The sequence below is a fragment of the Limanda limanda genome, chromosome 8 (assembly GCF_963576545.1).
Source record: "Limanda limanda chromosome 8, fLimLim1.1, whole genome shotgun sequence".
Taxonomy (NCBI): domain Eukaryota; kingdom Metazoa; phylum Chordata; class Actinopteri; order Pleuronectiformes; family Pleuronectidae; genus Limanda; species Limanda limanda.
Window position 1 is genome coordinate 25,663,002 of NC_083643.1, and position 27,667 is coordinate 25,690,668.

General features: G+C 39.3%; 1 protein-coding gene across 1 annotated transcript in view; it reads right to left on the reverse strand.

The window, feature by feature from the left end:
* Positions 1–27,667, reverse strand: part of grm8b (glutamate receptor, metabotropic 8b) — a 132,548-nt gene that overhangs the window by 44,079 nt on the left and 60,802 nt on the right. Inside the window, exons 3-5 of the mRNA XM_061076988.1 lie at positions 12,218–12,353; positions 9,550–9,704; positions 9,304–9,441 (exon numbers count right to left, since the gene is read on the reverse strand). Coding sequence (XP_060932971.1) covers positions 9,304–9,441; positions 9,550–9,704; positions 12,218–12,353 — 429 coding nt within the window. The remainder of the gene's footprint in view (positions 1–9,303; positions 9,442–9,549; positions 9,705–12,217; positions 12,354–27,667) is intronic.

The following is a 27,667-nucleotide window of genomic DNA, read 5'->3' on the forward strand; positions in this document are numbered from 1 at the left end:
CAGTGACATGTTGGGTTTATTATTCTGACGGTAGTGTGGAGTTTCAATCCTTTCAAGCAAAGTTCTGATTTAAGTCCCAGTTCATGACCTAAAAGTCATTAAAATTTTGCCTTGAAGGGAAATTCTGGTACTCTTCAACCTTTGGGCTGTGAGTCGAAATATGGGTGTGTAAGTGAATGCTACTTACCAAAACTTTAGGAATCGCTCCAGTAGATTTCCTTTGCAGGCAGCTGCGACACAGCAGCAGTGGATACAATATAATCTTATGGGGCAACTGTGACAGGCAACACATTTTTTTTTCTCCAAAAGACTGAAGTTGTAATTCTGGGTCTTTGCCAAGAGGCTGGCAGCATTGCACATGTCTCGCTGTTGTTCTTGCAGGAAGACAGAGGTGGAAATGTGAGAGAGAGAGAGAGAGAGAGAGAGAGAGAGAGAGAGAGAGAGAGAGAGAGATGGGAGGAGTTTGACTTTGACCGAGAACTAGCGGGTGAGAGTTGTCATTGGGTGAGATGTGACTCTTACAAAATAGAATAACAATTTGAGCGTTTTGTTGATGAAAACAAAACTTTTGTGGACTGTTGCCGTTGCCGCATAAGATTAAGGTGTAGCCACGGCTGTAGGTGCGAGCCGGTGGCTGGACCGATTACAAAAGTAACCAACCACAACAAGACAGAAGGTCCAAATCAGGTCCTGGGTCAAGTCCACCGTGAGGACCAATGATTCAACACAGGCAAATCCCAAGCAGAGCCCCTCATCCAAGAGGCTAGCCGCTAGAGCAACAAGTCAGAAGTCAGTGTTCCGGCTGATTGTGAACACTCACTGAACTGTGTTTTAACGGTTCAAGTTAAAGTCAAATCAGATCAAATTGGACAGTGATCAAATAAAACAACCAGCATTTCTTTACAATGTGGCTCCACATCTGAGCCAGTCAAACTAATGCCATCAGTGGGGGCGAACTGAAAGCTTCTCCCTGTCATTCCCCCCCCTTTTCTGCTCTTCAGAGAGTTGACAAAAAAGAAATGTGCTGCTGAACACAAAACAGCTGCTCAATCTCTGGTTCAGAGGCAACTTCCCCCCATTAGAGATCATCACTGTATTCAAAGTGAGGAAAAGAGAGATGCCTGGCCACTCTCAACCCCACTCCTTCATCTGCTGATACTCCCACCAAAACAAAAAAAGGTACAAAAAAGACAAAGTGATGCTCAAATGCAAATGTGGCTTCCATATCCATTCAGTGCATTACATCTGCAGCAGAGGGGAACAATGTTGTTGGAAGGTGAGGAAACAATGAGGATTTTTACACATTGTTCAACAAAGCAGAAGAACGTAATCAAATATTCATGTCCTCTGGTGGTGAAACTGTTTATGGGGTCTTCAGGTGGAGGGTGAGAAAAACAAGGTTTTCCCTGAATATAAAAAAGCTCCTCATTAACATGTTTCCACAGTTTCCATCACTCTCATCTGTAGAGACTTTATTGTTTTGATAATTTAGGGATCGCTGTGGGGATGCAGAGGCTGCTCTAAAAAATACACAGGATCATCCAGCAAATACGTGTAAGTGTTATAGACATCAGTATTTTGGTCTCTGATGAACCTTCAAACTCCCAGACAATGTATTATCATATTATCTATGAAAAAAACAAACACACAAGCACTGCTGCTGGTTTCATTCAAATAAAAACATCCCAAACGTCTCTTATCGTTCAACAATCGAATTAAAAACAATGTAATGTGAGAGGAGCTCCCTTTAATGTGAACTGTTCAGAGGAAAGAAACACTAGACAAGATTAACAAGTCTTCTTTAAATAACAAAAACTGCTTATTTTTCTCCATAAAAACTTACAAAACATAGAAAAAAATAAACTGTAAATATGAAAGGAAAAAAGTTTAAAAATGTATCATGGCGATATGTTTTCTAAACACTGCGTCAATGAACAGGGTGTTGTTAGTCTAACTTCTGTACTGAGTGGTTGCAACGAGCTGTCTCCATTGTCCAAACACGCCTCTGTCAGCAGCTGCTGCTCGCACCCAAACAAACAGAACGCTAGTTATAGATCACAGTCGGTGAACGGCTGACAGGGAATCCATCGACCGGGGGCTGCAGAGGTCACAGTTGACATCCGCTTTCAGAGAGGAAGAAGGGCTTGACTGCTAAAAAGAATCTGAGACTCTGGACTGATGCAGATGATTTGCATTTGCAGATGAAATTTCTCTGAACTCTGGAGTTCTACTGTTTATCTTGCAGTTTTTTTTATTAATTCCATTCACCTTGTTTGATGCATTCATCAATAGTTTGTTTACCTGTAAAATTAGCTGCTCATTAACCAGAGCTGCAGCCTGAATCAAAAGCACAAAGTTATAGACCAGACATGGGCAAACTACGGCCCCCGTGCCATATACGGCCCGTTGGGCTTTTTAATCCGGCCCGCCGAACTTCTCCAAACAATGCACTTGAATGGCACTTACTTATGGCACTTTGTAGTTTTGCTTTATTTTCGAAGAATTGTACTTTCTTGATTCTTGTTGTTCTGGGTTTGTTCAAAGTTAAATGCACTTATTGTGAGTTGCTTTGGATAAAAGCGTCAGCTAAATTAAATTTGCCTGGGAGTGTGGTGTATAGGGCTCGAAAGGGCACATGATCTCCATTCACTTTTTCCCTTTGCCCTGTGATCCCTTCTGTAAAATGAGCAGATCAAGGAAAAGAAAAGTGGACAATGACTGCCGAGTGTTTAACACGGAGTCGACAACAAAATACTTTTTCACTGAAGTCCAATTGAAAGCTGTATGCCTGATATGCCGAGAAACTGTCGCAGTTTTCAAGGAGTACAACATCAGCTGTAACTTTTCTAGGAAACATGCTAACTACGCTAGCAAGCAGTCAACGCAAGAACGGGCGGCTACGGCTCAGAGGTTTGCGGCTAATTTACAGACTCAGCAGCTTTTCTACTTGTTAAAGGCTAAATCCTAATATGTAATGATTTTTCCTTGTCATTTATATTAGTTCACAAAAACACTCCATCCACCTGTTCCTGGCCCGGCCCCTCTGTCAAATTTTAGAAACCCATTGTGGCCCGCGAGTCAAAAAGTTTGCCCACCCCTGTTATAGACCCTTGAATTTATGTATTTTGAATCCATGCAGGAAATCTCTTAATATTTTCCAGTCCATTGATGTTTCTATCACTTTGTCCAAACTATGAGCAAAATCTAGATATGTTAGATATATTTAAGATAATGTGTAAATGATGGGCAAGCCTTTAAAATCTTCTATTGTATTATTGTTAGGGAGAGGGGAGGTGGGGGTTACAGGGGGCGTGAATGGCGGGGAGTTTTTTGTAATTACAATTTTGAAATCACAAAAGCAACACACTTAATCTGGCAGGAAATTAGGTCCTACGAGGTAGTGTCTGTAAGCACTGCGATGTGGCGACTTCATCCACGAGCGGTGAACGATGCAACATCACCCTCAGACCTCAGGCCACCATGTCATCAATATTTAATTATCCTTATTAGATATAATTAATGAGCGTGCCTTTGTCGGTCTTCTCTGGAGGGTTACAGCTGATCCAGCTCCAACCTCTGTCAGCTCCTGCAGATTCCTGCTCAAGGTTTGGAACTTTGTTGACACACTACACACTGAGGTGTAAGACTTGGCTCCACTAGCATCTCTCTCTTACATGTACAGGAAAGTGAAAAGATGGATCATTAGGAGGGTTGAAAATGGTCCACTTGGTTCCTGCTGCAGCAGAAAACAGAAAAGTGTGACGAGTTTCATGGACGAGTCAAAATGAGCACACATTGATTGAGGTGCATCTCTCAACTTGTAGGAGTGAGGAGTATGACCTCTGTCAGACAGAAATCAATCTGATTGGCAGTGAACAGGATCAGTTTACTGAAACTGCAGATTGCTCTGATCAGGTGATGCTGTGTTTTTGTATCTCTGTTGAAGTGAAGCAAGACGTCCACAAGGGTCATTAAGCTGCTGATTTCGAGCGACAATGAAGGTTTTAATTGCTCTAACAAATATGTTCAAACTGAGACAGAAAAGTGTGTGTTCATTTTGAGAGCACTCATTTTCATTTCACCTTTAGATTCTGTAATGTTTTCCATCTCTCAAATTTGCTTAGTTCCAGATCAAATCTGTTTGTCTGCACACAAAAAAACAGTTACTGCAGAAACTTGCAACAACCATCCTGTGTTTCAGTCCGAGTTCTTCTCATTGCTTTCAGATTGGGTCTCTTTGCTCGTTAAACCTCTGCTCTCCGACTCCTGCTCTCACTTTTGGATTTGTTTGACATAATCCTATTCAAATTCCACAACCAATAGAATGCTAGATAATATGTTGACTACACAAGCGAGGTCTGTTAGAGAGAGGAGGCAGGATCAGGTATTTCTGAATCTGCACATTAAATGAGGAAGTAATGCTTTCAACATGAAAGAGAGGAAAGAACCTGCAGATTTCTTGGCATTACATCCTCAGCTTAGGCTACAACTCCAAACCATACACACATCAATCAATCAGGTCCCTGTTGTGTAAGGCCCCCAAAGTCCCTTGAAAAGTTCCTGCATGGTCCTTTTACATATTTCTGAGGTTTGTTGTACGTGTTCTGCGCTCTGGCCCGGTAAGACATGACACACACACACACACACTTGAATGAAAACAATTGTGACACATGCAAAAGAAATTTAACAGAACCTCACCAATTACAGCAACAATGTGAGATCGTTTACAACACAAAACATAATGCAGACACACTTTCATACTCACACCTGCAGCCTGTCAGCACTCCGAGCTCACAGTTCAACTCTGAAAAAAAAAACTGCAAACACACACTCATGCAGAGGGGGGGATGCCGATCTGCTGACTAAGTTGTTTGTCACTTTGTGTGATGACTCTGCTGCAGCTCCAAAACTCAATCTGGATTCTCTAACACACTCATTTGAGAGTTGCGTCCTGACAGCAGCAGACTGATCAAAGCCGTCCACTGAGCTCAGGTAAAGACTTGCAGCGTTATCAGAGCAGCAGCTGGGACATGGCAGCTATTCTCGGAGCGCTGACACTGTTGTTCTGCTGTTTCACTTCTGTCTGCTGCCGGCGGGAGGCTGACGCTCGCCCACATCAACCCAACACCTTGCACAAATCCCATTTCGCGTGTCGGACATGTTTGTAAAGGATTGGGACCTCGGTGGCCCTCTGTTCTACGGAGAAAGTCCTCCTGAATCAGGCAGGATTACAACATGCTGGCAGAGGGACTGTGCAGTCAGCACTGGGAGACTCAGCAGAAGAACGCCGGACGTGATCAGAGAACCGAGGAAGAGTTTACCGCAGCTTTTACATCTTTTATCAACTGAGGCCTGAAACCATTGCAACATTTAAAAAGATCACTTTCATATAGAATCAACAAGAATCAGACCTGCTGACATTTTGTCTTACATTCCCTAATCCGGTATTGTCTATTCATGTTTAAGTTGAATCGTGATATTAACCCAACTGTTAGGACTAAACCTATCTCAAGAGCTCATCTGTTTGTCTACACCAAAAATGTTCCATTTGCCGGAGGATGAAATATTGTTATTTTCAAAATTGTATAATCTTGATTTGTGTAACTTTCTCATCCTGAATGCAACCTAAGTATGTGTGCTACTATCTGTTTTGATTCCAACTTCAAACACATGCTTTGAAATAGGAATCACTTAAACATTCACTCTGTTTAAAGCTTGACATCATGGTTGAAGAAGCAACATCCCATACATTTTCTTACCAAAGATTTTGATGGTCAGCCATAAAATTATAAGCATCTTAGCTGTGAGACTGTCTTATCAACAAGTCTGTTGTTCCCTTTATTGAAGGAAAATTGAGGAAACTACAAAGATGGATAATCAGGTCATCAAACTATTTGCAAGATAATGTTAACATAATTTGTTTTACACACCATAGATGCAAACTATGAGCATACAGTCCGGGCTGTTATTTGAAAGGCATTATGTAATGTTATTCTGGGGACAAATCTGAACTCCATCGTAAATGATTGGGCATCAATTTATTATTTTCAGGCAACAGATTTTCCGCTCTGTTGACTGAAAATAATACAGTTATAACACAAAGTAATAACATAGCAGAACATCATAAATGGATGCACTGTAGTATACAGTGTAGCCTGAGGCCTTGGCTTATTTAGCCTCCCCTTAACCCTTAATAGGCTCAGCTTTACCCACATAACAGTGAATCAAAACAAAGAAAATAATGGGTGTTATTTTTAAACACAGCGGTAGTAAACAAAAAATGTATATACAAACCATGACATCAGGACAAATTATAATTGTCAGCCATTTTTCATTGTAAATTACACATTTTGTAACTTACATACTTTTTTATTCAACTGTGATGTTTTTGCATGTTTTAAGTAGTTTCCATGTGTAGAATTTCGTGACATCTGGTGGTTAGGTTGCAGTTTGCCACCAACGGAACACCTTTTCGCACCTCATTAGACCCAGTATTTGGTTTGATCTGGGCCACTGTAAAAACATTGCAGTGCGACATTGCGGATTCCCTAGGCAACACTGGAGGACGCTTCATTTCGAGCTGACAAAAGTTGAGCCATGTTCTGTTTTTTTATTTGACACTCAGTTGGACTACAGATGTGAACAGTTTGCTTCAATGCACTGCCTACTCATTGCTCTCACTTGACACTGATGAATTATCTCCTGTATTTTACGGTGATTAAAACACTAATATATTCATTGCTACACTCAACATGATTGAATGAATACCGGATTATACACTCATGAGACTGTCAGGTGCTTTGTGTTGTGGGGTCGAGAGTTGGGCACCAGAATGATTTTCCAACGTGTTAAGTGTCAATCAGCGCCGGTCAGAAATCAGGCTCATGAATAGAAGTGCTGGAGCAGGCCAAAGAAACATTCAGCCTGACATCATGGGGAGGTTCTGCACAATTGTGATAAAGTACAATATACATAGGAAGGGTCCCTCAGTACTTGTACTGTGCAATGACAATAGCGTTGAATCTAATCTAATCTCTTGATTTTAATCCTATCAAACAGAGGGAATCAGGGTCCCTTTTCAGACATGTACTAACATCCAGCTGATTGGAATAAAACCCAATGTATAAAAAACTACTCGGGAATGAAGAGCAATATTTCTGTCAGTTCTATACTTAAAATGTCTACTTTGATTTTAGACAGAAAAACATTTAATCCTTTAAACATTAAACATTTAATGTTTTACCGGACACTTACCGTATTAAGTGATGTGTTGAACTTATAAAATAAAACATAACATTTAATATTAAATGAGTCATTCCCAACCATTCTGGTTTAAAGGCCATTATATGAAGTGACCAGTTGGATGTCTGTCAAGTTTCAGTTGTGTGATTCTATTCAGAGTCTCTCTTCCTAGCCACACTTTCCAGCTCTTCCTAGAATCAGGGGTTCTTGTACCAAGTGTTTCCAATTTAATCAAGGTTTTTTTTCTACAGTTCTCAGAAACTATATTGCAATTTTATTCTGCAGTATTATTTTCATTTACATTATAGTACAAGACTGAAGTCACCATTATTGCTTCTGACAGCATAGCTCTCAAATTTCATCAGTATTATGGTTCACTCTCTTCTGCCATTCAGACTTATCTCAGAAATCTCCGTCCAGTCCATGCTGTTTGGCCATCATATAAAATGATTAACCTATAATTATTTTATCCACCAAATACTGCAAAACTCAGGATGCAGTGTTTATATATCATATATATGAATACATATTTTTATATATATATAAATATATAAATATGACAGCTGTCAGAAGAGTAGAGGGGACAGGGAACCTCCGGCTTTCTGCTTATTGGACGATCTGCTCCTGAGCCACAGCGTCCCTATAAAGTGAACTTTGCATCCCACAGTGCATCTTGAAAAGTAGTGTAAAAACTGATGGCCACTAACCAAGCAATGACAGAAATAAAACTTTGGAGAGACAAGAGGAGAGAGAGGGCAGCATGTCTCAGCCTTCTCATGGTGATTCTTCTTTATATTGTCATCAAAAAGCTGAATTATCATGAGTAAAAGACAAACAGGTGTATATCTGACAACATTTTCACAGACCGGTTGTAAAACATTTTTTTTTACTGTATAGGTCCCTAATATTTCTGATGGCGTGTGTTTGTCTGGCACGAGACAAAACTGTGAGTTGTGGTAGTAAAAGATGAAATAGGAGCTGAGCAGATCATCACAATAAAAACTGCAGCCAACAAGTTCATTTATACATTTATACATGGTCCTTCAACATGTTTTTTACCTAAAAGTATTACAGCTAAGTGTAAAAAAGACGTTATAAAATGTATTTTGGGATCGGGTTGTTTGTCACTATCTACTATCCATCAATGACGTACCAACGCAGAGAAAGTGCTCCAAATAAAAGCTTTTTTATTATTTTGCCAATATAGCCTCACCATAGAAGTCCCAATGGATCGTGACACTTAGCAGTGAGCAGTGCAGACACTCAGCATGTTTCTGCTGCCTGACATCACCCTGAGCCTTCTCACACCAGCTGAGTCTGGAACTAAGACCTTAACCTAATCAGTGTTTTGTAGTTTTGGGGCTTTTGACTTAAGGGAGAGTGCAGAGATTTCCACGATGTGATTTTGTTTAATGCAACGGGGTGTTTGTTTGTGTGCGTGTCTGAGGAGTAAATGATAAACGCTCTCAGTCAAGTAAAGTCGGTTTATTTTGTAGCCTGAAATCACAAATCAGCATCAAAGAGTTTAAATGCCAGAGAAAATGAGACGGTCTCTTTTTCCCCACAGCTGGACCAAAGCAGAAAGGATAAGATAAGATGAGTTAAGATAAGGAGGAGGAGGCAATGCAGGGAAGGAGGTGAAGAACATAGGAGAAAAAAGGACAGAGGTGGTATTGAAGGAAAGAATGAGGTCAGGAAGTGAAGGAATCTGAAATAAAATCTGCTGTTACGGAAGCAAGGAGGCAAAAGTCAATGGTAGGAGGTAAGTTAAAGGAGGAGTTAGGATGGAAATAAGTAGTTATTGAATGACAGATGGTGGGGGGGGGAGGAAGATGTATAGAAGGAAATGAATAGTGGGAGATGGAAAGACAAATACATAAAGTAGTTAGAAGTAACAGGTGTAGAGAAGGTAAGAAAAAGGCAAAAGAAGAAAAAGGAACAGAAAAACTAGATATGAGGATGAATTGATAAAGGCAATAATGGAAAGGACAGGGAAGTTAAAAGAGAAAGAACAAAACGAGTTTTAGTGCGATCTCTTCGATGATGAAATCCAATGCATACCTGTACATTTCTTGAGGTTGCCTAGTCTCTTGCCGTGCATCCCCAGCTTACAGCCGAAATTTTCCTCCCAGAACTCGGCAAACCAGACGTTCCTTCGGTTGTTGGAGAGAGAGCGGCTCTTGAAGTAGCGGTCGAACGCTGCAGACAGAAAGAAAATGTAATTAGTGTTATGATCTGCTCCTCGATGTCAGAGATGCACTCAGGTTTTTCACACGAGGGGCTGTTCCGTCCCCCTTCCTGTCTCACCGTCCACTGACGCCCTCTTGGGGAGGATGGTGATGGCGCCCTCCGCCACCCGCTCCTGTTGGACCACTGGCGAGATCTTGGAGCCCCAGCTGTCAGAGCCCACCCACAGGAAGTGGCCCGTCAGGTTGTTGCGTTTCGCCGCATCCAGGACTCGCCTGTCAGGGTCATAGGGGGAAGAAAGTCAGAGACAAGAGAATCAGTCTAGACTTTCTAATAGTGCTACAAAAACCAAAGCCATCTAGCATCCTTTACGCTCATTTACACACTTTCACAATTGCACTGTAAAGTACTTTTACTCAAATACTGTACTTGAGTACAATGCTGAGGTATTTACTCTTTGCTTAAGCATTTCCACTGTGTGCTACTTTATTCTGGTTCTCCACTAAATATTATAGCAAAAATGTTTTAATGTTTTACCATCCGCAGAGGAGGTTATGTTTTCACACTTGTCTGTTGGTTGGTTTGTAAGCAAGATTATGTAAAAACCAGACTGTTGTCACATTTTGACATTTGCACTTCAGGGAATAATTAAAAGATAATGGAAAAAAAACTGATGATGCAGCTTGATTGTATTTAAGGGCACTGTTGGGCCTATAGCCACAGGTGTGTGCTCTACTGAGCCTTGAATCAAATACATTTGTCTACATTGCTGATTAGGATTGTGACAAAGTAGGTGAGAACACCCTGTGTGTCCCATAAACCTTAATTTGACGATGCTTTTTTCATTCCCCTTTAAATTGCTTTGTTTCGCATTAAGTTACAGTTCACAAAGAGAATACGTTCTAAGTACTTCCTGTATTTAAACCCTTGGTGACATTGGCAGTGATGTCGCTGGGAGCAACAATGTGTACCTTTCCATTGGATCCTGAGCTATGTTTACTGGGAAACCTCACAACTTTCAACGGGTCTTTAACGAAGCTCCAAATTAAATTTGCAGAAATTGCTTTATGTGTGGCCAGGAAATGCATAGCAATGACTTGGAAGTCTGATTCCCCGACTCTCATAGACCGATGGTCTGTGGAAATGAACAGTTGTATTCCTCTTGAAAAGATTACATATAGTCTCAGTTATTTTTGAAAATCTGGCAGCCTTATTTGGAGTACATGGATACACCACCAACGGTACCATAGGACTGTAACTATTTGGAGCTCTGAATTACATTATTAACTGTGTCATTGCGGTATTTCTTTGTGATGTGTCATCTATGCACCAACTTTTTTTGTATTTTGTTTTCTCTTTGGGTGGGGGGAATTATTTACTTTATTTATTTAATTAGTTTTATTTTATTTATGTGTGTATTTTTTTATTTTGTTATGTAATTTTCTGTAATGTTTAATGTAGAGTGGTCTGTATGCTCTGCATGTTCTCTTACATTGTGAAAATATTTGGAAAAATAAAATATTCTACAAAAAAAAAAACAACGTGTGAGGGGAGTTGTAGTAGGTTTTGTAATAAGGAGTTTTCCACATGATGCATGCTAGTTACAACTGTTGTCATACTTTCTACAATGATACAGAACCTGGCACCCTGTCATGTGACTTAAAACATTGTGATAACGAGGCTTGGCTAGCAGGATGGTATGGTTGCAGTTGGCCAAGTGCATCTTGTGTTAATTTTACTTTACTTTTTCTTCTTTTACACATTACGAGTACAAGTTCTGATGCTAAAACCTTTGTATATCACTTATGAACGAAGGGCTTTTTATCCTTTTATCATCAAAGTTAATTCAGTTCTTCCTGAGGCGGACATGGATGTGTATTTTTGATGGGTCAGACTTAGAACCACAACTGTCAATCACATCCACTGTGGTTTTCATATAGTGCATATTCTTTTTAGAGACATCAGCGATAATCAGTCTGGTCCTTTAGGGCTCATCTGTCTCCTCTTGCCGCTGTGAGGTCTCAGGGTGAGTGATCTATCTGTCTGTGTGATGAGAGCTACAGATTATCATCAGCTGCTACACTGATCGACTCTGTGTGTACCTTTGTGTGTGTGTGTGTGTGTGTGTGTGTGTGTGTGTGTGTGTGTGTGTGTGTGTGTGTGTGTGTGTGTGTGTGTGTGTCATTTCAGATGCACTTGTGGGAAGCAGTTGTCCCTCTGAATAGATCAACTTATTATTCAGTGCTGTACTTTTAAAAAGATCGTAAAATTTTTCATATTGAGCAAAGTAAAATAAAAGAATCGACATAAGGAAGTTAATATAATTAGACTGACGTGAAAAATTCTTCTTTCTTACTTAACAAATACATTGGTTCATAAAATCATAACCACAATATTAAAGCGAGACCCGGGCTTAGTGATGGATTAACGTGAACTAATTCTTACTAATAGGGTCATAGGACGTAAAATGCAGGTGAAAACTGGTCTAAACAGATCTGCTTTTTTAGGTTAAACAAACTCATATTTTTTTTTATTTTAGTGAAAAAATATAAGAACATAGTGACCTTACGAAAAATCTGCAGGGACCGTCAGAATGAATGAAATTACAGAATTTCCATCGATCTTCCATCAACTGATATCTTGTCCCATTTTACCCAAAGCTTTTGACAACAAATGAGGGCTGAAAAGTAAGGGGACTTTGGTAGGATCAAAGTAAGAATCAGCTAATTCTACCCCACAGAAAATGAGTTTCGATGGATTGTCTTTTGTAATTTGCATGTGTTCATACCGAATGTCGTCCTCATTGGCAAACATAATGACAGCACGGGCGTTGGATGTCTCCATCAGACGCAGGACGATCTTGTCGAACTCGCCGGGTCTCGGCTCCCGAGGAATCTTCAGAGACTGGGCGATGCAGACCCCACCTGAGAGAGGAACAGAAAGAAAGAGTGGGATGGTAAACATCTTGACGCCATGGGCCAGGATCAACCTCAGAACCTGCAGGATGCTTCAGCCGTGTGGTGTCATCCAAGTGTCCTCAAGCCCTGACATTCATATTCAACTTGAAACGGCATCATTTACTCCATGTTTTAACCCAAAAAAGTCCACCCCCGGAAGTAGTGAAGGTAGCAGACCAAGCGATGCAAATGCGCTCTCCACGCATGCACTTGGGCGAGAGTGGACAATGACTGTAGATTATAGTGGATCCCATCCTGATGCTGGATCGTGGTCTTGCTGGCTGCTGGCCATAGACTGTGATTGCAGCGGGACTGCCTGACACATAGTATCGAAAAATGTTTACCCTCATCGATGCTGCTAAAAATCCTGATGATGTTTTCTTACACCTGACATCTATTGCACTTCTGTCTGTCCTGAGAGAGGGATCCCTCACATGTGGCTCTCTCTGAGGTTTCTACAAATTTTACCTGTGAAAAGGGTTTTTAGTAGTTTTTCCTTACTCTTGCTGAGGGTTAAGGACAGAGGATGTCACACAATGTTAAAGCCCTATGAGACGAATTGTTATTTGTGAATGTGGGCTATACAAATAAAACTTGATTGATTGATTGATTGATTGAGTGTGTAAGGTTTTCCTCCATATCAGAGGTGTAAATTATGCTGTTTCGAGTCGATATATGAATGTCGGGGCTTACGGACACCTAGAAAACATGACACAAGCACTATGGAGGCAGTTTATGTATTTTTTCCAGTTGTTATTTTACGTCTGAAGGAGACCCATTTACTTCAATTGTATATGCATTTCCTCACGGTGTTTACCCTTGAGACTGCAAAAGTGTTTTATGGACTCAAACACTTCACCGACCCCATCGCACAGTGGTGAGTAGATAATGAGGGGAATTTTGATTTTTGGGTGAACTATCCCTTTAATATGGAATCAGACCCTTAGAATGTAAAGGTTGTTTATAAAGAAAACCAAATTATATAATGGACAAAATTTGAGGACCAACGTGGGTCATTTGGTGATCATGTTAAAGTGGAATCATCACAAAAGTTATTAAAGTTCATCCTGTGAAGAGCATGAAGGTCTGAATTAAAATCCATTCATAAACTATTATATGATAATTGTTGAGGACCTCTTGTTTGTTCATGAAAATCTAAATCAGAGTTGAAATAATTTAGCCTGAATTAAATCCCCTCGATCACAGCTAGTGATGATGAAAATATCCAGTGAATAAAATACATGATTCCTGCTACACACAACTAACTTTGTTTTGCATTTCTACCGACTAGGGATGAAATAGTTACTGGTTTCAAGATGAACCACAGTACAAGTCCTGACGGTTAGTATTACCATGTTAAATAAAAACTGTCCAGCATCAACGATCAACAGTGTCCCACACACAGGGGCGCTAGTGCAGCATGCAATGTTGGTTTGTTAATTGTTAGTGTGAAGTTTACTTAGTTTGTTTGATTTACTCAAGGAGTTTGAGACACATATTTAAACAAGTCCAACATTTTGCACGCACGCAGTTCACCTCACAAAACACGAGACGAGACATGACTCACACAGCCAGGACAACAGTGTTAAAGTGACCGGAACAGTCCGGATTTAATGATGCAACATTTGATTAATAACTAAATAAATGTGATCGTCAGCAGGTGAAGAGCGACAGAGACGAGCAGACACTCACTCACACACACACAAACACAAACTCTAGCAGACAGAAGTGCTTCCTGCAAGTTGTGAAGCAACGCATTGTTTTAACTTCATTGTTGCAGTATATTTATATGTATATATATATATATATATATATATATGAATAAACCAGGAAAACTGTTAGTAATCTCCGGCCTCAGGTAACAAAATATATTCTGTCCCCTGACATTTGGAATCAACTTCTGCACTTAGAGTAACAAGTTGTCAACTTTCGATTAATAATGAAATACTCTTTATTGATTATGTATACAAAAAATATCGGTAATTTTGAAACATTAATAACACATTTTAACAATACTCCAATAATTTTGATAACGAGATAATTATATTTACTGTAATCTTAATAAAAAATATTCCGACTGTTTCATCTCTACTGCCGACAGTCGTCCTTCATACCATCTCTCCTGCTTGTATGTTGGTTCAGCAGTGTAAACATCTGGCAGTAAACATGTTAACACATCTGCTTCTATCTGTTAATGACCACATCCCATCTTCACTCCTGTTTATTCTTTGACGGTGGTATTACTTTCTCCATGTGTCTCCGCTTTAATGTTTGAGTTAACTTCACTGTTTGTCTTGTTTTTAACCTCGCCTTGCTGTTGTGATGTTTCACCACAGATATCATTAAACTTTCATCTGCAGTCTCTGAAACAAAGGTAAGGGGGTTTATTGATGCTGCCAGAGACTAAATGCTAAATCAGATTATCACTAACATCTCACTGAGGGGTGTACCAGTGGGATACCTTCATGCTGCATGAATCAGTATAACCACAAACTAATGATTTATTTTCCTTGAAAAGAAGTCGAAATGAACTCGACTTTGCGTTCAGCTTACTTCTTCTTCCCGAAGACATGTCTTTAAAATCTGCTTCATTCTATCATTCAGACATACAGGCAGATGGTGAGGAAGATGAGGATGTGAAAGATGAGGAGAAAGAGGTGAATTGAAGGCCATTAACTTGATTGAAAATGTGTGAGAGCAGGAATAATTAAGATAAATCTATGTGGAACTCTGCAATAATATCATAGAGCTGCATAGATCAGAGCAAGGGGTATACAAACATTTCTAAAGCTTCAGTTCCCTGGAGAACAGTGGCCTCAGTGACTGTTAAATGGAAGTTTGCAACTACCAAAACTCAGTTGGCTCATCGAGTCACACTGAATGAATTTGGTCAGTGTGATCAAGAATCCAAGATCGAGAAACGACTGAAAGGATGACAACCTCAGTGGCAAAGTAGAGCAGCCACAGAGAAGCCCACTGGTTAAAGTCAAAGACACATGGCAGCCAGCTCTACACATTCAAACTATATTTAAAGGAGTCTCCGAGTACAAGGACAATCTTGCATCTCAAACAAGATGTTGTGATCATTCCTCTGCCCTCTCCTATGGAGGGATGGGAGGACAACCCCAAAAAATGAAAAAGACCCACAATCATTTCACTGCTGCAATCTAAATGCTTAGTGCTATATCACAGCAGACTAGAGCTAACCCAAAGAAGGTAACGAAGGGGAGATAGCCGGCTAAACATCGGTGAACCATTTCAATGTTAAAGAGATCCCACTGATGGAGTTAGTGACCACACACTAATACACAATGTCCTTTGAGCGTGCAGCAGCCAGTCACAAACAGTGTCTGACTGTATTCAGACAGACGATCACTAATCACTGTTGTGGCTGATTCTGGACTTTTTAACGGGTCCTTTATGTAAATACAGAGAGTGAATTTTGTCTAAAGAAAATTTCTTGGGCAGCTTATTCATATTTATTTAGATCAATGTGAGGGGTGGAGATTCTGAAGAAGCAGTGAAGGGGGGTGTATTTGTTTTCAAACATCAACAGTTGTTCACCAGAATCAGTACCTTTAAAGTAAAAGACATATGACAGCTTGACAAATTCAAACTGTATTTAAAGGACTCAGAGCACCAGGAAAGATTCTTCAAGTGGTTTGGGGCAGAAATCCAAACTTTATATCTGGAAAAAATGAGTCGCTGCTTAGTAAGCAGCAGTTTATTCAAAAAGCAACTTCATCTGCAACTTAATTATGATGATGATTTCAGATTCAGATATCTACTATTTTATCAACTATTCATAATTAAAGTTCATGATATCTTCAACACCATTCTAACAAATTCATATTAAACACATCTTAAATTGAGGAGAATTAAAGATATCTTTAACAAGAACTAAAGAGTAAAATATAATATATTCTAATATAATAAAACATAATTTTTCAACTGAATTCTATACATCTATAATGAGAAATAAATCACACACACATCAATAACAACAGTGGTTAAAAACTTACTATGATGTTGAAAAGTTTAAAGCAGTTAAAAAAGAATTAATGATTGCCTCTAAAACCACAACTTTGTGATATTGGTTATGCAGCCGTATGCCTCTGGGAAGCAGTGGTGTAGATTTTAAAATGAACTTTGATCCTCTGACAACATGAGATGACGTCAAGTACAGTAGCGGCTGCAGGAGAACCAACCCTCAGAATGTATATTATTCCAGCTTAATTGGCTCTGGAGAGGTTTTTTATTTTTCCGTTTGGCCAGAAAGACGGAGCAGCTCCCTGGCTGACTCTCGCAGGAAGCCTCGAGGGGAAGAGAAAGAGTGTCACAGCTGAAAATAATCATATCTGGTTGGTCTGACCTCGATTGTTTAAACAGCGGAGCACCACAGAAGTTTTTTAACAAGGTAGAACTGGAGTTAGAGAGTTTAATATAACTGCAGACGAGAGATATAAAGATAAAAAAAACATTTCTTACCAATAATGAAGGTATGTCTACACACACAGGAGTTTCAATTTTTTCAACATTACTTATTGCTTTTATATAGCTTAAGTTATTCAATATGGGTCATCAGCACAAACCATGGTTACCGTAGAAACAATAGCCTTCAGATAAAGGTGTTCATAATATACTTTACTTTTATATAAAAAAGATTTTAAAATTCAAACTCAAACACTGCAGGTCACTCCATCCTATAGTCTCATCAGGAAAGATTGATTGTACCTTGCCTTTTCATAGGTAAAATATTATCATCAATGCTAGAGCTGCTCTAATATACAGTTATTTACTTATCATGTCAGACTCTGTGAGCAGCAGTTTTAAGACATGTCCTTCAGAAACAGATGACAAGACTAGATGGGCTCTATTTTAACGGTCTTGGCTCATAGTCGTATAATGTCTGTGAACCATGAGCATTTAGGACATGTCCAAATCCACTCTTGCTAGTTTAAAATCAGAGAAAGGGGTGATTGCTTCAGTCTCACACTTCAGAAGTGTTGTTCCTGGTTTCTTATTTAATCATTGGTGTGTTTTCCAATAAAAGACAGGTACAGGTTGATTAATCAAAAGGTGGTAAGAGAAAACACGTCTCTGCAGATGAAATGGATCTGCTCATGTGCAAAGTATAAGTGCGTGAGCAGACCATCTGTGTGTATAACAAGCAGAGTGTAAGCACATTGTGCACGCTCTAATGTAGGCGCGTATTTCTGTCTTGATTCTGGTGCCTTAAGATATCAAGATATCAAAGCACAAATCTACTTCTTCACACGTCAAAATAAGACCAACACATGCCAACATGGACACTGGGATTCGCTATTAAAGGTCCAGTGTGTAAGATTTAGGTGAAAGGGATCTATTGACAAAGATTTTATATAAAAAAATCCTAGTGATGTTTTCACGAGTGTGTTTCATCTAAATTATACAAATTGTGTTTTATTTACCCTAGAATGGTTCCTTTATATTGAAATACTTTATATTTACAACAGGGGGGTCCTCTCTTTGGAGGCTGCCATGTTTCTTGTAGTAGCCTTTGAGTTTTTATGAATACTGAAGGCTACCACAGGTTCTCTCTCATGTTTTGAAGGGGAGGAGGAGGTGAGGGGTATTCAGCTTTATGTCACTAAATTCTCCACACTGCAACGTTTAAAACAAAGCGGGAACTGGACAGGAAAAGTAAAACTGTGTTTCTAAAACAAGCAAAGACATGTTACCCATCAATTATTCAATCAATTCAATTTCATGTGTATAGCCCATATTCACAAATCATATGGCTTGACAAGGTGTGACATTCTCACACATTTTTAAACCTCAGAGACCCACACACGATTTCTGCTGATTCTGTATCTTTCTTAATATGGGCACAAATATGGAGTTTGAACAGAAAGCTCAGTCTGTCTCTATACAAATCTAACATAAATTGGAGCCTTAATTGTCTATGACCAAGTTCAATCTGTGAGACTGCACTTAGACACAGCGGTGCTAAATGCTAACATCAGCAAGATATGATGCTCACAATAACAATGCTAATTGCTGTTAAGAGAGAGTTTTTTCTCTCCACAGTCCTCTAGTGACTTGACACCTACAGTCTATGCTTGACACACGCACACGCACACACGCACGCACGCACGCACGCATGAACACACACACACACACACACACACACACACACACACACACACACACACACACGTATCACTGCATAACCAGCAGTAAAATTAAAGTTTGGCCGAGGCTGGTTGGAATGCTGTTAGTTTTGCTGGTATTTTAAAATAAAACCAATTGTTAAACCAAGTAAAAGTACAAATAAAGTTATTAGAATTTGTCCCCTGGAGAAAATGATTGCTGATATATTTTGACGGAAATCCATCCAATAGCTTTTGAGAGATTTCACTCCTGATCAAAAGTGTCAACCCCATGGTGGTGATAGAGGGAAAATGAACCAAGTCAGTAATGTCCATTCGATAGGTAACGGGTATGTCTGTACCACAATGCAGTGCAATGCATCTATTACAGTTTTTTCTGATTGCTTAAACACTAAAATCAAAAGTATTACACAATTTTCAAAACCTTACACTCAAGGAGCAAAACATGTGCCCAGATCTGCACCACTATAAGCACAATGTCAGCTTCACACTTTTTGCAAAACAATACACACAGTGATCTGCAAAACACTAAACACACTTGTATACATTAGACACAGAAGTATATGAAGATGTCACTTCCTTGCAATTCCTAAGCACAGACTGTCAAATGACCACCCCATGAGCCAATTGGTTAAACACAGCCATCAGGTGTACAAACACATGATTGCTTAATTGTAGACACACCAATCAGGTTTACGCATTATACAAAAGCAGCAGCTGAGTTCACCTCTCTTTAACCAAAATGGCGCTTGTGCTCAAAAAAGAAGAAGAGTGAGGGTGAGAGGGGGAATCAACGGAGGAGGAGAAGGCTGCAGCATTAGTATGTGGAAGGATGTATTGTTCACTTTAGCACTGTGATGTTGCATACTGTACACGTAACCTTTATTATGTAAATTAACTGTATACCAGACCTATGCTGAACTACACAATCTTGTCTTTCACTGTATTTCGTCGAGTTTTACAGATGGATGCTGAGGAAATCCCGCATGAATTCATATCCATAGATGAGGCAGGGTTCAACCTGACAAAAGCAAGAAGGAGAGGCAGAAATATCATTGGCCATGGGGCTATAATCAATGTCCCAGGGCAACGTAGGGGGTTACATCACCCTTTGCGCTGTCATTACACAGAATGGGGTCCTCCTCCGTCACGCCAATATGGGCCCTTACAACACACCTCACATTCTCACATTTTTGTGCCAATTGCACAATATCGTCACAGCAGTAAACCACAGGAACCAGATGCAATACACTGTCATCTGGGACAATGTGTCATTCCACCGCTCTGCTCTGGTCCAGAACTGGTTTCAACACCATCCACAGTTTACAGTACTATACCTTCCACCAGAATTTTCTGCTAGTCTGATATTTGCTGAGCTAACAGTGTTATGCACACTCCTGTAGTAGCATGAAAACTGGGACATGTTTTGTTTTGATTCTCAATGTTGACTGATTTGGGAATATGGAGAAAAATAAATTATATTTTCATGAGACTGCAGCATTGGTCTTGTGTAGTGTTTGGTGAATTTAATGTATATTTGCACTTTCTCTGTGTACCTCACTTACAATACTCTAATCACTGAGAACTGGAATTGCTGGACATTGCAGTTCAGGAATCTACACTCAAGTTTGTGTAAACAAATGATGTAGAGTTACTATACTTCCACTTGATTAATAGAGAGTAAAGTTTGCAATAATAAATAAATGATTAACTGATTTTTATTCAATTTACCCTTAGGGGTAATTATCAAGGGATCATGGACCTGGGAAATTCAATGTTTACATTACGTCCCTGCTGAAGTGGTGCTGTAGTAAAAACTGTGAATATATTTATGTAATTAATATTACAGAATTGTCACAGAGTTCAGGTTTTATCTCTGTGAAAGAAAGACGGCTGTCTGCACAGACTGATCTCAGGGGCCGCAGGATGAAGAATTGGAACTAGAAACATTTAAGACCCCATAGCCATAATCATCACCACGTCATCCACAGCAGAGCGGAGAGGCCGTGTAGAGTCACTGCTTTAACACGCGCCTTCAATCAGCGGCTTTCAGAGTAAAATTGATTCCATTCCAAACTCGTTCTTGCTTTACACAGGTCCATCAGGGCGGCAGATTGAAGCTGCAGCATCTTTCTGAATAGGCTCTTTCTTTTAGCCTTGGTTTGAGATGATATATTTCAAGGTTTGAAGGTCAGGCTGCTGGGAGAGGGACAGCAGCCATATCAGCGCACATCTTAGTGAGAATTTTTTTTTATTCTTCATTCAACTTAAATCCTGTCCTCTTTACACCTGAAGGTTAATGGTAAAATTTAGTTTTTTTCTGTATGCAACCTTTTAAAAATACTGAGAGACACCGGTTGACCTGTCAACAGGTTCATGATCCACACTCCACTAGAAGCAAAAATATATTATGACTGAGTCAGGAACTTCCTATCATCTTCAATGTACATTAAACAAAGCACTGTGGCTTCTGCAGAGACAATTACGTCATGCTGTGCTTCCTTAATGCTTGACCCAGGCACCAGCATCTTTTTGAATTCTCCAGAGAATTGGTTGTGTGGAAGGCAAACTCTCAAGTCCAGACCCAATTCTGTGGACATTCTCACTTCAATTAAATTTGCATAGTGCAAAATCATACATATATATTATCTCAAGGCACTTTAAAGTGAAAGGTCAAGACCTTAAAAATGATAAGAAAGAAACTTTGAGCAGAACAAGACTCAATGTGGGCGACCATCTGCCTCCACCAGTTTGAGAGAGAGAGAGAGAGAGAGAGAGAGAGAGAGAGAGAGAGAGAGAGAGAGAGAGAGAGAGAGAGAGAGAGAGAGAGAGAGAGAGAGAGAGAGAGAGAGAGAGTGTAACCATCATATTTAAGCTCTGTAAGACTTTATAATGACAATAATGAGAGTGGTATTTATAAAGGAAATTATGTAATTAATGATGGCAGCACCAGTTAATATTAATGTCTGAAAACAGCTTTTGAGTGTTCTGAGTAAGATTCATAAAATGCTCTGAGCTGCATAAACTAAGTTGTTTATTTCAGCCTAATGAATAGCATGTGATCATGAGGATATGTGCATCCATGAGATTGAAAAAACAAGGCCCCCGAATCTCTATATTGGGGATTTATGTTGTGCTCTATCCTGAGGTAGGATTTACTCTCATAGAGAAAAGTGTCAGTATATTAGTTGACTCAAGAAAATATAAATGAAGCTGCCAATATCTGTCATCAGAGTAGAGCTTAATGTGACAAAATCATAAATAAAATGTCAACATGCACACCATGTTGATAATGTGCACTTTGCATTTATCTGTAGGAAGCCAAAAAGTCAGTGAAAACTAGAAGCATTTCAGAGCCTCCAGAAGTAACTACTGCAGATAAATGTGGACATAATAAAGATGGACACCCACAACATGACTTTAATGAGGTTCTGCTGAGACTTTTCCAATAGAAGATAAATAAAGTGCTAAATCAGCTTTTACTGCTGCGCTCAAACCCACTAAATTCACTTTGGGTGACAAAGTGGGACATGATCAGTTATCAGACAGTGCATGGAACGTTCTCAAGTATAATTTCCAATCCACACACACACACACACACACACACACACACACACACACACACACACAGACACACACACACACACACACACACACACACACACACACACACACACACACACACACACACACTGATAATGTAGGAATATGCTCCCGTTTCCTAGGAAACGGAAGAGGAAATCCCTGCAGTCTCTAACAGGCTGAAGATTGACTTTGAGTTCCACACGGAATGTCTCAGCTATGAGCTGCTGGAATGAACTTTAGGAGTTAATTCACTACAGTCGTACTTTTTTGAAAGAGGAAAAATGTGAAATCGGCACAGTCATTTACTTAAAAAATTAACAGAAAGAGAATTTTAACTAGATTGAATGTCTTTCATTTATATTGAAATTGGGAATGAATGAAACTGCAGAACAATTAAACGTTTTTTCTTTCCAGAGGCAGATTTTTATTCACTCACGCAAGAAAAAAAAGGACGTACGATTTCCGTCAACGATTATTAAATGTTTCTTATTATTTCATTTTTTTCTTCTTCTAGTTTTCATTTGAGTAATTACTGCAGTTCATAAATAAGTAACTGCCATGTGATGAACATTTTCTGAATTTACTGAATAAGATCATACTCAGAGGAAACCATAATCAAATTAAGACATGGAGTAATCCTACTTAATCACATTATGATGCCCTATAGGAGTTTTTACAGAATTTAGTTACACCGGCATATAGCAGTTACTAACTGCTTGACAACACATGACCTGGGTGTAAATGGTAAATGGTCTGAATTAATTTACTGACCCACTCAAAGCAGCACTTTTTTCTATGAGGGAAAAATTCAGCATACAGGTGGGAAAGGCTGGGACTGAACCGCCAACCTTTGCCTGGAGGACGACCGCTCTACCCTGCAGCCCCAGCCACCCCATTAGATGGAAACATTTAAAAGAAAACACCCCAGATCTGTTCATTGATGTTTGACAGGCCTGTTGTATATAAATATGTTAAGACAGAAACATAACATGCCTGGTAAAGCCAAATAAAGAAACGTACTTCATTTCTTTCCGTCTGTGCAAATAAAAGAGCACAATTTAGATTAATAAAAAATACAGTTGCCATTCTTAACATACAACAAGCACAAAAATCAAACTTTCTGGTGTGCTGCTATGGAACTGGAGTTTAAACCAAAGTCAGGTTATACTCTTTATTATTTATTTATATCTGTTAAGAAAAACACTTCCTTTAGTTAAACGGTTGGAGTGCATAGGTTATACAGAAAAATGGACACAATACAATCTGTGTGAAAACGAGGTGTAAATGTTTATCTTCTATTAAGCAGTAAATTAGGAAAGACATGAGAGGACAAAGGCTTCTAATTAAAATATAATCACATAAACTGGATCTGTCTCTAAGAAAGTCTCCAAATAAAGGCTGGATCTCCTTTGTAACTGCTAATTTCAAAAAATGTACCATAGCTTTTTAAAATTGGCAATTAGCAAAATCATGAATGTATGAGGATTTACATCAGAGAATTTTCTTTATTGAATAACTGCAGCTGGGCAGAATGTCAAATATTAGGAATTACTTTCAACTGTAAATGTCAGCAAAAAAAGTGGAAGCTTTTGATTTCACACACGCTCTAATGCAGCAGCATTTTAATTATGTGGAATAAAATGAAGCGTATCAGAGAGAGCAAAGTGAAGGAATATCATCATTTAATTTGCTTTTCAACTCATCGAAAGAAAGTCTCAGCGGGAGCCACTGAACACAAAGGTGGACTAAATAAACATGGCTGGAAACATTCAAAGGCACACTGCCTAATATAATTATCCATAATAACAGATATCCTTAAAGCTAGCCTCTGGCAACGCCTTTATTCTGACCTTTCAATTAACAGTTCACCATGGCAGCTGTGTAAAGCGCCCACCCACCATTCCTCTAAATCCTAAGTGAGAGTGACGGATGCAAACTCGAGGCGTGTGCCCACTCGCCCCTTTCATTCCTTGCCTTTGAGGCCCTGAACGCTGGATCATGAAAGGTTTCCTGGGTAACACATGCACAGCCTTGACTTGAAAGCAGACCAAACAAGCGAAGCAGTGTGTCCAAAAACCTCCCAGTTCCCCTTAAAGCAAAGATCTCCCTCAAACTTCAGACTGCTTCCCTGGCTTCCTCGACATTCTTCAGGAACGTTGCCTCAAGTCATATTTAGGGACTAGAATCTTCCAACCCTTAGACCTCCACATCGAATTAACGAGTATTTTAGCTAATCAGTGTGGAATTTCGTAATCAGGATCAATGGCGTTACACCACCATTGGCTCTTGTGTGGCTCCACATTTTCATCCTGAGATAGTTGTTTTCTTTAGTTTTTTCCATTTCTGAGTCTGTCACATGTTAGAAGCATCATCAACCCCCTCACTCGCTCATAGAAATCCAGTGTGGGATCCCTCACTGAGTCCGCAGTTGCGTTAACACATTGAACTCCTTCGTAGAAAGTGAGAAGAATCTCCAGAGTTCAGTTCATGTCTGAAATCAGCTCCTGGGAACGTAGTCATTACTGTTATTAAACAACCTCACCTATGTTTTGTGACTACATCTTGCACAGTTCGCTGGCATTATTGAGGCTGATAAAAAAAACTTAAAGCATGAAGAATCTAAATGATTAAATATATATGATATATGAGAAAGAGAAGAAAGGAGAGGCTGAGTCAATCAATGCAATGCACACAGCTCAATAAGAAAAAGATAGAAATCATATGGTACCCAAATACGGAGAAACAAAAAGTGAAATTCCTTTGATTCATTGTTTAACTGTGGCAGGTCAGAGGACATCAGTTGAGTAGGAGGTCCCTCATGTGTTGCCCAGGTCCACATTCATTTGCATTCACACAGTGAAAAGAATGCAGATCTGCATTTGGAGGTGGTCTGGGAAATATGTGTGCGATACATTCAGGATACATTTGCTTCCGTTCAAATGTTTTTCTTGTTAAAAAAGACAGTAACATATCTTATAAAATGGAAAGGTCTTTTTGTAGGAGCGCTGTACTAAAGCCTTATTAATTCCCATCTAGTCGATACAAAAAAAAACAGTCAGTAACACGTCTGCAAGTTTTTAAAGAAAAAATCGTTTTGAGGTACTGCAGAAAATGCTGAGTTTGGACAGAATAGGAGATATGAGGGCCTGAAGTTCTCTCTACAGTAATATACAAATTTCAAAGATAACAGTGTTATCTTAATATCTCACAGACCTTGTATCCGTCCAAAACACATCAGAGAAGGTCAGACAGGAAGGTTTCCTCTCCCCCTTTCCTTACAGCATCAGTTTTACCAAATGATTTTAATGAGCTAATTTGGAGCATCATTATATGACTAGTGGAGCAAATGAGGAGGTGAGGAGGACAGAGCTGGTCCATATGTCTGCTGGCTCTGGTTCTGTCTCACAACCTGCCTCGACATATGTCTATAAACGCTAATAAACAGGAAGAAAAAGATCCAAAACTCCATGGTGGCATACAGCCTATAAATGTCACCGCAGAGTAAGGCTATTCGTTAATCCCTATAAATAATACTTTTTTTTTTTTTTTTTTAATATTTTTATTAGAAGGTATGGCACAGTAGAACAGGAAGCAATGTCAAAATTTACATTGGGTATCACAAAATCACAGTCCGACAATTAACAATATATAGAGACATTGACACCATAAAAACACTGTGCATCACGATGGATTAAGAGTAAGGTATACAGTCTTCCTCCTAGGATGTTTTTCTTATTTTATTGACCACATGAACGTGGTAATACGAACAATACATTACACAACTCAATGAAAATAATAATAATAATGAAAGATAGATAACTGTAAATTCTATTAAGTAATAATTAAGTATTAAAGCTGCACAGTATAAATAAATTAAAAGGAAAACATAAAACAAAAAACAAAAGAAAACACACAAAAAAAGAATAAGTAAATGAATGAATAAAAAGGAAGAAGAAAGAGAGAAAAGAGAGAGAGAGAGGGGGGGTCCGTCAATCAGGGAGCAGAGACTGGAGAGAGTGAAAGAATGTAAGAAAGGGAAGCCACTTACTATAAAATTTGTTAGAGCTACCTTTCACCGAATATCTAATATATAAATAATACTTTATTGAGAAATTCCAGAATAACAAAACACTTAATATTTTGGCACATCAGCACTATATCATAAGTATGAGGACAGGAAAAGAAAGTGTCATTTCTGAAGAGATAAGTACACAGACTTGGAATTGCCTGTTTGTTGGGGGGGAAATGTTTGGTAGTGGTCAACTGCAATCTGTGTGACATTCACAATCTCTCAAGAAAAAATGAGAAACAATGAGATTGGTTAAAGATTTTGGCTCCAGAAGGAGTGGAACTCCTGCAAGCATAGGATCTTCTTGCTGCTTATTTGCAAAATAATGTTTTTTTCCCTTTATTTTCATAATATTAGGACTTTTTTTACAACTTAATTCTCATAATATTATGATATTTTTACAATTTGTTTCACGATTAGTCTGGTACAGACCTGATATCTACACATCTCTCTCCATAAATAATGAACAGTTGAATTCGAGATCAGTCAGATTTTCAATTGTCTGATAAATGTATTTACCTTAACAGAGATATGTGTATATGTGCTGGTTGAAATATAGAGTTGGTACCGTTTGCTACACAGCCGTTACCCCAGGTGTGGCGGTATTTCAAGTAAATGGGAAATGGTCTGTATTTATATAGCACTTGCCTAGTCAACATGACCACTCAAACGCTTTAGAGAAGTCTATTGCCATTCACTCCTTCACACACATTCGTACAGTGCATCTATGGGCATAACTTTTTCTATGAGAAGCAATTTTGGATTCTGTATCTTGCTTTATCTAACCTTCTGGCTAGAGGACGACCGCTCTATCCCCTCAGCCACAGCCGCCCCAAGTGAAATGACTCTGACATGCTGCTCATGTCTGAGCAATAGCCAACAGCAGGGAGTTTAGTGCCTGGGGGAGCACAGTACCTAGAGTTGAAGGCAAAATGCACCTTGTTTGTTCCAAGAGAAGGAAGAGAGGAACACAACAAATTGAATTAAGCATCTGGTGGTTTACAGGATACATTTAAAAACAAAGGGATGCTTCTTGTTTGACTGCTTGTGTGATCCCATGCAAAGCACATGAGCTGGCAGTGTGAAGTTATAACTGATCTTCAGACGTAAAAAAACAACAGAAAAAAACCTAACATGCCTCCATACTGCTCCTGTGGTGTAATCCAAGTGTTCACAAGCCCTGACAATCATATTCGACTCTAAACAAGGTAATTTACACCAAGTTTGAAACCCTAGATGTCTGCTGATATCTTTCGACTTCGGCATTTCTGACGGGCCCTGAATGCACCTCGTCCAAAGATATCAGCAGACACCGTTTACCCCTGAAACTCCAAAAGTGTTTTGTGGACTCAACACTTCACCCGGCCCTCCATCGGCATAGGGCTGAGCAGATAATGAGTGAATTTTCATTTCTGCGTGCATTACTCCTTTAAAGGGACTCTTACCTTTGTTGCATTTTTACACTTTTTTTGGAT